Genomic DNA, 13,908 nt, shown 5'->3' on the forward strand with positions numbered 1-13,908 from the left:
TGCAACTCCAAATACACTGATTTCACATAGAAAGCACCGAGGGCATGTGCAATGCAAGGAAAGGCTGAGGATGTCAGAAGATGGAGAGCATTTTCTTCTAAACTGCAAAAATCAGCTACAGGGATGGCGTCAGAAGGTGGCCGTTACCTGACAAAGCAGGCAGTTACTCAGCACCCACCTGGGAAAGGCCTATCAGTGGCAAGACGGTTCATGACTACAGAAAAAAGCATTTGTTGTCACTGCGCCCTTCATAGCCTGAAAACTTTAATTTCCATATTGATAATGAAACAGACAAACCTGTTTAGTTTACTCAACACAGTAATTTGAAAGCAATACTGAAAATTATGTTACGTTTACAAATCTCAGAACTTATTAAGAAATTTTATCTCTATTTTTAGGGGACCTAGATGCAGATTAACAATGTTTTTAAAGCAATGCTTTCAAAATAATGCAGCAGAAAACATGTCCTTGGGTCAGTTACCTTTTCATACAAGTGCACAAAAATGCATTGGACAAACACATTTTTCCATGTTTCACATATTATGGAAATAAGTTAAACATTCATGGAAAGTGTAATTCAGGTAACTATAACATTCTGAAGTGGTGAGCTGACTGGAAAGTATTTTCAGGAAATGTCTCCTGCTTACAGAGCCCTCACTGTGGTGGTTTGCCAATGTCAGAATTAGCACGGATCTGAACAAAATTCATGACATGCTTGTTGAAGTGGGACTTTCTTTTTATCATTTATATGACAGAGATAGCTCCTAATGATTGAGTTATGTAGCTTTGCAGAGAATGATAAAGGGATGTGAATTCAAAGTGGAAAAAGATGTTGTAGGTCACCCCCTCCATCTTTCTGCTAATGCAAGTCTCTTTCCAAGAGCTCATGTAATTCGGTTCTGCCCATATTAAGTTTTATGCATAGCAAACACTGGCCCCAGCCATATTTTCTTGTGGGACTATTCTCCTTGATAGACTGTACTCTTCACTTAGTCCTGCCACCAAGATCTTGGTCAATATATTATATATATGTATATGCTTGTCAAAGCAAAGTCACTCAGTTAAGGAACCACAACACAGGAACAATTTAGTACATTACTTGAGTCTTGTGGAAAGAGTCTGTTTCTTACTACACCTAGAAACCCAGCAAATTCTGAGACACTTTGAGACAGGTCCTTAAGGCAGGGATCTCTATTAAGGACCTAAGAGGATTGCTTGCAAGAGTCATTGCAGACGTGCTCTGACTGACACTAGTTGTTGAAAAAATGGAAACTGGGCATCAAGATTCAAGGTTATAGAACTGCAGAGCTATTTAGAAACTATGCTACCTAAGTAAATTCCTCCTCATTCTCATGGCATGTATTTTAAAAAAACTTTTATTCAGATCTAACAATTTATCTCAAAGAAAATGCTATTCTGCTACCAGTTTTGGCCCAATTTACTGACTTTTATTTATGGATTGATTTCCAGAGATGCTGAGAACATGCAGTTTTCCAACAAAGTTCAGGTATGGGCTTAATATTTCTCATACACAAATCACTGACTAATACACTGTTGCCAAGGGAATTCTGCCTGAGCATTTGGGCAAAGAAAGTATATAATGCACCCTCTGTACAGTTCTCCTTCTAGCCAGCTACTCCAAGGAAAAGGGTACAGCAAGACAAATGAGAGAAAATTCCTGAACTAATCAACCTTGCATAGATGGATCTAAAGCTAGTCATATAAAATAAGTAGGCAACAAACTCTAAAGAGAAAAATTACATGAAAATGTTCAACGTGGGAAAAACATGATACAGGATTGCAATTACGTTTTGTGCACCATGTACTCTAGCATGACTGCAAGTTTGGCAGAGGAGAGACAGATAAACCAGGTATGATACCTCATGTTCAGAATGGAGCAGCAGAGGCTGAACACAGAGAGGTCTTTCATGACTTTATCTTAAGTGATAAGAAGGTATCATTAGGAAGAAAAACCTGTATGGACTGACTTGTTAGCTGATTATCAAGAAAATTTTTAAAAGGACAGAATTTATTTTCATAAAAATGCTCAAGAACATCAGCTGTGAGACAACAACTTTCACATAGGAAAAGCAGATGATTTCCATATTTTACTGTAACTCAGACTGGATAACAGAATCATGAATATCTATAGAACTGCCACTGAAGTTTACAGGCAGCATTATCCAGACAGGGAGCTTACACTTTCAAAGGGAGCAATTAATTAAGATTTTTATTTTTTCTGCAACTGCTCTGATTTCCATTTACAGCACATGACTTTACCTGGAAGGCTACTGAAAATATGTACATTTTCAAAACTTGTCCTTTTTCACAGAAGCAGAATTTAAGAATTTGCTTTAAATATACAGGAAAAAAAATCTCATTTAGCATCATTTACAGATCACACAGTCATGTGCTCTTACACTCATGTTGCATTATCAGTTATTTATTGTGTTCTCCATAACCCACCAAGATTCTGCAATCCTCCTTCATTTTTAATTCATTTGGGAGAAATGCACACACATAAAATTATAAGGCTGAAACAGCATCCTCTTGCAACTATATAGATGCAGTTGACTGTTCTAGTATTAGTCCAAACCTCCTGTGGCACTGTAACTGTGGCACTTTCAAAATTTTATTCTGTCTCTCCTTTGAACATTTTTAATATGCATTTAACTTTAAGAAAATGCTTGTGTGTCTCAGACACTTTTGAGTCTAACCATCAACAAAAGTGCACTACAGAAAATGATTAAAAGTTATTAATTTTTCTTCGTATCTTATACATCTGAAATTCTTACAAACTGCAAGTATTGTCATGACTATGTTCATGACGTTCATTTGTTTGCTTAGGGTTAGTCTTGAGTTTATCAAACACAAAAATAATTGCTAATTTGTTGTGAATGGAATTGTTCCCTAACATTTTGTATTCCTTATCTCAAAAAAGAGAACAGTAAGGAACTGAATTCTTCAAATTTGCAACAGCAATGAGACATTAAACTTCCAAGACAACCTGACAAGTCCCATGAGAACAGAGGCCAAATGCATATGAAGTAACAATGCCATATGTGGCAGTACATTTCCCCTTTCTGAGATGGAATGGACTTAACAAGTCTCCATATTTAATTAATTCTTAATGACATGAACTGTTTTTAATCTGCCAGAAAAAAATTCTGTCAGTTACATCTGTAAGAAAAGAGAAGATGATTACAGGTAGGTTGCATGCTTATCCGTTAGTTGCATTCATTTCTGGAATCAGTTTTCTGAACTGAGATCCAATTCTATTTGTCACAAAACTAAATCATAATTCAGGAACGTGACTTAACTCACAGGAAATGCAAAGTGATTTGAACTACACTGGCCTTAAAAAAAAAAAATATTTATTAATGTGCACACTTCATTAATAAAAACCCACTGAAAGCAATGGGATTCTACACAGAACAACATGTTCTGAATGGGTGGACTCCAAGACATACAGCATTAAAACTGTTATCTTCAACAGATGAAATCAAAGAAACTGCCTTTTTAGAAATTATTTGCAATTTGAGGCATCTCTCTTGAGACGAAAAAGTGAGGGAGATTTTCAGCACTTTGTGAAAATTAATGATTGCTTAGTAACCTCAGAATGATTAGATGGTTAATATTTTGATAGTTACAATCAAATCGAAAGGCTACATGATTCCACGCTGGCATACAATAAATTGATCCAAGCCCTATTTTTGCCACCAAGACATAGCACTGTACTATAGTTTTATTATGAGAATAGGTCTGCAACTTGACATTTTGGAAGATTTTGTTTTAATGTCTCTTTTCTCCACATTTTCTTCAGATAAATCTTTTTAAAATGAAAATATTTGATATCACAAGCTCATTTGGAAAAAAAAAATACATTTTAGAGAATATATTCACATATTATAATAAGATGTAAAGATTATTTGTTCCTGAGCTAGCTCTGGTAATAAATGAACACATGCAGTATCTCAATCTCATTTAATTTCTAGTTTAAGATTAATTATTTTCCTGGCAGTATGCTACATTCTGAACAGTAGCCCAGATATGGGTGAGGAAGAGTAAATGGTTGGGAGTAATTTTTAAACTAAAATAAAAATTCAGTGTGTTTTCGAAGACTCGAACAATTAGGTCAATGATGAAGAAAGCGATTTGCTTTGTTAATAACTTTGATAAAGATTAAAGGGAAAGCCTGCTTCTTGCCGGCCTTGAGAGACTCCTAATGCCTGCCACAGTGTTAGAAGGTGCAGTTTCAAGCTTGTTCAGGACAAGTTCATGCAAAGGGAAGCACTGCACAGCACCGTAATACATGACAGGTACGAAATGCATCTGCATATCTGTAATAACATAAATTCTATTTATTATCTTTTCTAGGAAGGAAGAGAATTGCTGTGAAAAACTGCAGAACCTCTTTGGATTGCATTTGAGGTGGAATTTATTCTTTAATATCCTCAAATTGTTTCAATCCTATTTAAGATTTATTTTGGATTCTTGAATATTGTTTGTTTGATTCTTCCATATTCCTCTGATGACCATTGTTTACAACAGTTATCTAATCCTTTCTGAAAGCAGTTGTATTCAGTTCTCCCCTTATCTGCTCTCTCTTTATATTCATGGAAAGGTATCAGAAAAAAATCCTCAGGCCACAAGGCAAATACTAATTCCTGGGACTGGGAAGATGCTAACCTAGTAAGAACACTATTGAAAAATTGTCTTAAAAATTTATTTTCCTGTGAATGCTCTAGCATTAGACAATTCTGGCAACACACAGTCACCTTAGCTAGATCTAGCGCAATGTTCTGATCCTGTTGCATGGGGGAGCTGCCAGTGGGTTTCCAGGAGGCTTGCACCTTCTGCTCATGATTTGGAAGGAGCAATGAGATGGCAGTGTTGGGGCTTTCCCTTCCGTCACCCCCGTGCAACAGAAGAGCTTAAATTCACCAACTGGAACATATTTCACAGGTTTTATAATCTCAAAAGCTCTCAAACAAGCACATTTACTTTTCAATGAAGGCACCTCCCTGCCTGATGAAGAAAGCAATCCCAAATTTAATTTTGTATTTCTGGCATGCAAAAACTGGACAGATTATGTAAGATTTCTATTTACTAACTAAGGTATGTAATTCATTGCCTGATCCAGTGGTCATCTGTTACTAGAAAGTTAGTGTCTCCTATTTTAGATTAAAGGATGTTAATGGAGACCTTCTCAGCCGGATCTCAAGTTCAGACCTGTTGAGTATATATTTATTTATTAAGCCCCCCCCGGTAATGTAATACACATTACAGCTGAACAACTCAGTGTCTCTTAAGACCACAGTAAATTACTTTCTGATCTTTAACATATTAGGAGACTATACTGAAGTGTCCCTCTGAGAAAAGCAAATAACATTTTCACGGAAGGGGAAAAACATGGTAATAGGTGGTAAATCAAGCACTTCTCCTTCAGCAACTAATTTCCTCATATGGAGTAGCTAATCACTCAGGTGTGGTATGAATTATTCCTCCTCTGTAGCTTTTGATAAATTTTTGCTGAACATTTTCAGATCTCAGAATTTTAAAGATGGACGTTTTTCTCCTTCACCATTTTCAAAGTCTGCCTTGAAGGCACTCAGGTGTGCTGAGCATCTCAGCTTGAAATTGTTTTATTTAGCAAATATTTGAAACTAAACTGTGTCTGCTGCAAAGGAAGGAAGCATCTATTGGAACCATCCATCCCTGTGGTCTTCAGCTCTGAAGAACTGAGATTGAATCCATATTACAAGTGAACACACATCTAAATTTCTGAAAAGCTGTAAATAGAGACTTGCAAAGTCTGAGTTTTTAAAAAGGTAAGCTATAATGTACACGCTTAGTTACCTACATAAGTGACCTGGTCTTCAGATGAGCTGAGTACTTACAGTCTGGATTATAATAAACAAGAGACTGATTATAGATAATCCACTTTCTTTAAAAATTAGCATACTACTCGGTGTACAGAGGCATCTAATCTTGATTATAAATTTTACGAGGTTTTTGTAATACTTTACTACCTATTATCTTCAGATTTTCCTGTCTAAGTACACCTCAGTACTTACAATATGTAATTTATTAATAAAAACTCAAGAAACAGGCAAAGAAACAAGGTATTTTCCAATATAGTTCATATTAGAACTATATTATTTTCCATAATAAATACTTTTCCAAAGGTGCATATCAGAAATAAGAGATCTAAACTAGGCACATCTTTGGGTCTGAATCTGAGAATAACTATTGCACAACCATTAATAAAGGCTCCTCTGCTTCACTGAGACTTTGTTCACTGTAAACAATTACACTTCTTGGAGCAAACAGAAGATGCAAATGGCAAGGTAGCTTTTGAATAATTTTGAGGCTTTTTTTTTTTTTTTTTCCCTCAGATCAGATGACTTTAATAAACTTTTATAAAACTTTGAAAGAGGTACCAACACATTCATTTCAATATCAGCAATTCTTGCACAGGAATTATATGACATATAATTATGTTTTTAACAGTGGGATGATTAAACAAGGCAGACCGTAATGATGTGTTTGATCATACAATACATAATTCTGGAAAGAAATAGGAAAGATTTCTACACTGACCATAGTCTGTGTTTTCCGGCTCCCAACAATTTGATGGCCAAAAATAGGGTGTCTATAGACAAAACAAAAAAGCAGGGAACTCAAGTTAGACAATGCAAGCATTATACATCCCTTGGATTGATATTGGTTTCCAGAGTCGATTTACATTCTTGGTAGAGCTATTATATTGTTAACTTTACAATTTTGAAATAGGCATCAAAACAGAAAATTACATTTGTGTGCTTGTTTATTGCACTAGTGTCAGAATGGCATTGAAAAAGAACAAAGCGTTCTTTTTATTCTTAAGGGAACAAAAACCACAAGGTTAGGTAGTGAGGTTGTCTTTTTCATCTCCCCTAGCAACATACCTCTCACATGTCCTGAAGAATCAGTTTTAGAAGGTGAAAAAACAGAAGATACTTTGGGGTACATTCAGTTCTTGATTTTGGAAAGTTTTCATTAGTATATATTAATATTCAATACTCTTTCCTAGAAGTTATTTGTTTAAAAATGCCACTAAATACAACCTGTTTTCACAAAGTTATCAAAGTTCTTGTCATTTTTTGATGTCATTTTTCTACATCTTTACTACTTGTGATTTAAAATGTGATTTTTTTAATGGAAAGCCAGTAAAAGTATCAATAGCTAGTTCAATACTATGCTTATTAAAACTGTGCTAAACATATTGTTAAAATAATTCACTTCTACCAAAGAATAAAAGACCATTTAGGCATTTTTCATACAAATAACTTAAGTTTTTAAATGGTAAGTTTTTGTTAAAATGTAAAGGATTATAGTATTTTATATATAACACATTCATATATATACATATTACACACATACAGAGAATTATATTTTATTTGAGCAGTTGAATTAATCTCATTAAATACATGGACTGGCCTGAGTCATATTTCAAAACACAGATGCTTCCTTAGGAAAAACTTTTGCTTTACTCTCTGTTTATTATTATTTTTTCTCAAAGATCTCCCAGCTGCAAAAAAATGGAAACCTCTCCTGCTGCCTACTTCCCTCAAAACTGTTTTAATCTGGTAACCAACAGGGTTGAAGGGTGACACATTCACACTGATTGTCAGGTTAAATATATATATTGTGACAGATCTCTTGTTGTAACAATGACCCATCAGCTTTAATAGGAGCAACTTAGAACTTGATATTTATCAAGCAACAGCAATGAGTTAAAGGGTAAAAAGAAACTATCACAAGCTAACTTCAAAGGCTGAGATGTGTTTCTTGGAGACTGTTCCGTGCTCTGTAATGGAGCTGCAGTAAGTCATTATCCTATCAACTATTCCTTCACGGTGCCACTGAAATCAAAGTGACCAATATAAGGACAAATGGAAAGAAGAGAAACCTCTAAACAATGAATATCAGCACCCAGCAAATCCTGGAGAAGTAAGAAGCTATAAAAGTAATTCAACAATGTCAATCATATAAAGCATAAAGTAACCACCATTTAAACATACAGGTTTCAAATTCGGAGAGAATAGTCCCTCCTTAGAGGCATGAAGTGTGTCTTGGGAGAGGCCTAAGAAGAAAAGCACAACTACACCATTTTACTATTTTCTTGCTAACAGTAGCTTTAACCTCTGTTTACAGATTCCAGCTGAGGTCCTGGAAAATGGATGCAGTGAGGGTTACTAAATACATTGAAACCATACATGCTTAAGCAGATCCTGAGCTGAAACTGTCTGGGGCTCAAATGTTATTTAAGGGGAAGTAGCAGTTATGGGGGGCGATAGCTGGAGAATGGTACAGGGGAAGACCCCTTTCAGAAGTAGAGACAAAGATTCTTCCAATTGTGGGTATACTTGCTGCAAATTCCATTTTAAAACTCCTCATACATACTTAGGCTTTCTCTTGACAAATTACATATACTCCCATTCTGACTGAGATTAAAAAATAATTTCTGTCTTCTGATTTTCAGCAAATCTCAGAATTGTTTTTGGCATTCTTTTCACATCAGGCTATGAGGAAATACTATATATTCGTGACCATATGTTTATGATGTAAGAGAAGGACCCTGTTGTTTCATACATAAATGAAAAGCTACCCTCAGCCAGCAAGAATAGATCCAGAAATAGTTCTGAGAGGCTCTTGAAGAGATTATATCACTGAAGGATAAATCTGATATTACTGTTCTCAGTATTTAGTTAAAATCACACGTTAAATTTTTATTGGATCTTGCACAGGGGTGGTGGAGGAGAGTGGGCACTAAAGAGACTATGGAAAAGGGGGTAGGATCTTCAATGCTGTGAAATGTCACTTTAGCTCACTAGGAGGCAGAGGTGGCCAAGGCTTTTCTGAAGGACGAAAAGGTGTGTCCCAATGGCAGGACCTGCTTCTAACAGAGGGTCTCAGTTCAGACCAATGCTCAGAAGTGTGAAAATGACCGAGGACGCCTTTTCCTTTCCAAAGTTGAACAAAACTTTCAAGGGACAGGATAAAATAGATTTTGTTCCATTGGAGAATACCTGAGCAAGACTTTGCTGGTGTGTGGTACTTCGAAGGAAGACAACTGCAGGATGAGACTGGTATTCTGCAAAGATGAGCACAGCAGCATGAGGGCCAGCAGGCTCAGAAAGCAGGCACAGGCGGTCTCTAGGAAAGTAATGGCAGCTACTGAAAGAGACCTTACTAAATATCCAAGTACCTTTAGAAAGTACAGTGACAGGCCAGTGCAACCACACTGGCAATCTCCAGTCAGCTAAAAATTAAAAAGAGATCATGGAAAAAGCAAAAATTAATGCATATGTTACTAAGGATGAGTCTAAGCCTTCCCTGCACCATCATGCCTCTGGAGATAAAAGTAGAAAAGTTAAAACAGAGCATGAGTTTTAATTAGCCAAGCACACAATAAATCATAATAAAAGCTTTCAATAATGTGTTATAAGGTAAACCCAAAAGAAACCCAAAAAGCAAACATTCCACTATGAGAAAGGGGTTCAAATAACAGTGCAGGTAAGTACAGAAGACTATTAAATGCCTTCCTAGTTTGAGTCTCCAGAAGGAGGAAGACTCTGGTCAGATAAAGGTCTTTCTGCTCAGGGAATGACACACAGGTGTGAGCTCTCCTTGTTGATGCTCTGATCTGGACAGGCACAAGCTGTTTCTGAACTGCAAGCCGTGAGTGACCGTGCCTGTGTGGTGCTTGGATGCATTGAACATGACCTGCTCAGAAGTATAGCTCACCAGCTCAAGCACTACCACTACGTCGGAGCTGGCCTCTGGCCAGCTGGCTCAAACTGGGAGCAAAGTTCAAGTCTGCCTGCAATCACCTCTACGAACATGCCGCACCAAAACTAACTTTGACATGAAGATAAGACGATAAGACTACAGGGCAAATTACAGGGGGGAAAAAAAAAAAAAAAAAAAAGGAAGAGAAATATTTATATGAAGTCAGACAGTTCAGGTTAGAGGCCTGACGAAAGTCAGCACAGAACACTTAAGGAATTATTGTGTTTTGATTTGGGTAAACTATTTGTAGAAACCAAAAAAGCTTCACCAAACTAAGGAATGACTCCTGCTTCCTCAGCACTGTGAGTTATTTGCACATTTAAATATTAGGATTAAATTTTTGCTCTGGTATTTCTTTTACACCTCTCTCTCCAAGTCTATAGTATCTAGTATCTAACTGGCAAGAGTTATCAAAAGTATTGGATTATCTGCATGATGTTTAAGTGGGTGAAAGTTACCTAATGGACAAGTTATACATGGAAAAATATTCATTCAAGTAACCTTTGAAACATGGGCAGTTATCTAAAAAAAATAAAATCACATAAGGCAGAGAAGCCTCAGAAGACTACAGCAAGGGGAAGATCTACCTTTTTCAGAAAAGGGGAAAAGATAAAATTCTCTGTATTCTAATCTTTCTCGATGTAATATCTAGATCAGTATACTATATATAGTAATATACTATCCATTTCTGAATCCTTAACAGCTAAAGGCTATTAAAATTTGGATTTTTCAGAAATATTTTAGGTCATTGACAGTGTAAAGCCCTTACTAGATGAGAAATAAACAGTAGATGCTATGTATTCTGACCAAGGCAAAGTCCTACATTACTGTCTTACCATCAAGTAAAGATTTATGGTATCACCTTAAGATATGTACTCAAAAGAAGCTACAACTGCTGGTAAAGTTGTATTCAAAGAGCATCTAACTATTATTCACTTTCAAAGAAGGAATGGCATTGGTGGGTGCAGAGACAACGAAAATTCTCCTAAAACCAGGTACAAGCGACCTCACTCCTGGCTGAGAAAAGACCCAGGGAGAAACCTTATCACAAGGCTCCAACCATAGTACATTTCAGTTATTAGAATGATGCATTAAGATTTTTGGGAAATGTGTATCAAGGTCCCCTGTTCGGGCTGGCCCACAAGGGCATCAGCAGCCCCCTGCCTGTCTCCGTTCTTCAGGGGCACGCTCTGAGTGCATCCCCACTGCTGCCAGCTGCAGTCCTTCTCAGCCCCGGCACCTCCTCGGCTCCTGCCTGTGCAGAGATTTATTGTCCCAACCTCTGCAATCAGGCAAGTTAACACTGAGCTTGCACAAGGTCCCAGACAGAAATCATTGGAACGTCTGACTCCAAAAACCTGATTTTCCTACAAATGGAGTCTGAAGTTTACTTTATCCCTTAGATGTTACAGACCTCAAAATTTAATCACAACATGTGACTCTAATGTATGTGCTGAGTATACATCTTTCCACTTCTGTTTCAAAAGTCTCTACACAATTTCACAGTCAGATTTATAATAATCCCGTAGAAGAATTTGCTAGAGAGGTTTTCCGCGAAGACTGATGGAAGAAGATTTGCCTTGTTCAATAAGGAAAGATTAGGAAGCAAGAAGAATCCGATAAGAACAATCCTGGTCTCACAGAATGAGATCAGGAATGAGAATAGGAGGTGTCTGCAAAGGAGAAAGCTGCCTGCTCTCATCTGATCTACTAAATCTCCCACAGCAATGCAAGGAGGCTCTGCCCACATTAATGACCTTCTCTGTACCTGGACTATTCAAAGAAAGCTTGGTTTAACTATTTGTAACAACTCACATATACTGAGTACACTGTAGAAGAATTACAACATCCCTTGCAATCTCACACATTTCTATAGCACAGTTATACAATCTATGTGTCTTGTTTCGTGATCTAGAAACCCTACATAAGTGAATATTTTCCCCAGGAGAGTTACGGCTGGGGTATAACATGTTGTACCTCAACAGTACCATTTTGAAAGAAAAGATTATGAAATATCAAGGGGGTTTTGTGACATCTAGAAAACCTGAAGGAATTATATTTAAGAATTTTACTTTTCCTCAGAAGGAAATGTGAAGCAGTTCATCATGAACAAGTATTAAACAGGGAACATTTGTCATTTTGCCATGACATCCCACTTATAGTCGGAAGGAAGGTGGGTGGTAGAACAGTTTGGGGAAAGTCAAGTAATGTTTATCAGCCTAGGCAGAAATAATGCTGCCAGTTTTTATCAGTACACTTTCCAGGCACTTTGTTTAATTGTATCTGTAATTTGAATAAGCAGTCAGTACAAGTCAGCAGCTAGAGAAATTAGGCTGACCTAGTGCATGTGATTGTAGAGTCATTTAAGCATTCAGAACAAAACAGGCTGTTAAAATGAATCTTTATACCATTGACAGAAAACTGGTTTTGCACACACAAATGCATACTGGTTCTCTAGCATTATAGGTTAATATCATTAGGTAAACATAACCACAGAAATCCATAATCCTCCTGTTAATAAAGTCATATGAAACAAAATCCTCTAATATAGCACATATTCCACAATAAACAAACTGGCAGCAGTGGCTGCTATGCATCATGAGCAATTCTGTGATAAAACAAATAGATATGCTTTGGCCCTACCATAAAATTGATCAATAATAACAATATCTGAGCTAATGAAACATCCACTTGTAAAAATCAGTGTTGCCCATCAGCTTTTTTAAAGCATGATTAACTTCTATACATTAAACTATGTATTACTGAGGACAGAAATCATTAAGCATCTTTCAGCTACCCCTTGTTGATAGTAATAAGAAAAGAATTGTTGTTTCTGAAGCTGCTCCACTGCATGAAATCTTTTAAAATCTAATTACTGGGATGGGGGAGGAATATTCAAATCATGCATAAACCTTCCTTTGCATATTACTGTTGTTATTCTCACAGGCACCAGGGAATCTTTATAAACAGCAGAAAACGAGACTTTGCTAAAAAATAGTTATACAAAATCTGAAATGCTTTGCCTGATGGATGGCAGAATTCACAGATACTCAGTTTTACATTCACTGCACCTGAATCAAATGATCTCCTGGTAAAGGAAAAGGGTAAGATTGGTAGTCTAGCACTGTAAAGCCCATAGATGAAGGATACCAGCAAGTAGTGCTCCACAGTTAGTTCAGAACTATCAAAAAAAGAGGTTGAGAAAGTTGGAAACAATAAAGATTTTGGCTTTGTGACTCCTCTTTTCTAACCTGGAAAGGGAATGAGCACAGAAAGCAGCAGGAGGGAAAGTGTGTCTGAATAGAGACTTAAAAAAGAAAAAAGGGCACTGATAGGGCAGTCAGAAAGACACATGGATTTGCAATTATTTTACCCTCTTTGAAACCTAAACAGAACCTGTATATTCTGAGCCTGATCCGAACAGACAATGAATTAGTCCTTGAATGTGCAATTGCCAACGAAAATTTGCCAAATGCTGGATGAGATAACCTGCTTCTTTTTTATTTCTAAAATCTGGCTTCCCATAAAATCCTTCCCTCAAGGCATGGTAGATGATCCAGCAAGGTGTGAAGAGTGGCTGGAGAGCTGTGATGTTCAGCCACAGCATCCGTATAGCCAGAGGCTGGCCCAGGGCTGAGCCAAGAGCTAGCTGCTCAAGCAGGACTGACTCAAAGAGATGCGGGAAGCAATGCAATTCCACCTGAGACATGAGGCTCCACAGCACTTCATGCTCTACACTATTTTGCAGCAAAGACATTCCAAGATCCTTACAATGATTGCTATATACATTTTATCCCCAATTTAGACATGGGAAAACAAGGCCAGAGATGTTAAATGTGTTTGTCAAGAAAGTGTTCCCAGTGGTAGCACAGAAGACATCGCAGGTGAAATCTTCATCTTGCCAAAATCCATGAGTTTTACTGCTGTCTTCACCACTCATGCTTTTACAAGTAACTGTTCTCATGAGTTTTGCTGCTATCTTCACCAGACTCATGTTTTCACAAGAAACTATGCCCATTTTCACGCTTTTTCTCAGCTATTTATGCCTTCCATCTTAAAAATGACAAAACA

At 37.0% G+C, this 13,908-nt stretch overlaps 1 protein-coding gene across 14 annotated transcripts in view; it reads right to left on the minus strand.

The window, feature by feature from the left end:
• The window catches only part of RGS7 (regulator of G protein signaling 7), a 258,562-nt gene that overhangs the window by 69,255 nt on the left and 175,399 nt on the right, over window positions 1–13,908 (minus strand). For all 14 annotated transcript variants that reach the window (XR_003397989.1, XR_003397987.1, XR_003397988.1 and 11 more), the window contains exon 5: window positions 6,604–6,655. Coding sequence is in view for 9 of the 14 variants with exons in the window: in XM_026844729.1 (XP_026700530.1) it covers window positions 6,604–6,655 (52 nt within the window). In the remaining 5 variants the exon portion in view is untranslated. The remainder of the gene's footprint in view (window positions 1–6,603; window positions 6,656–13,908) is intronic.

Source organism: Athene cunicularia (assembly GCF_003259725.1).
Source record: "Athene cunicularia isolate RWA chromosome 3 unlocalized genomic scaffold, athCun1 chr3_part1, whole genome shotgun sequence".
In the NCBI taxonomy this organism is placed as follows: Eukaryota; Metazoa; Chordata; class Aves; order Strigiformes; family Strigidae; genus Athene; species Athene cunicularia.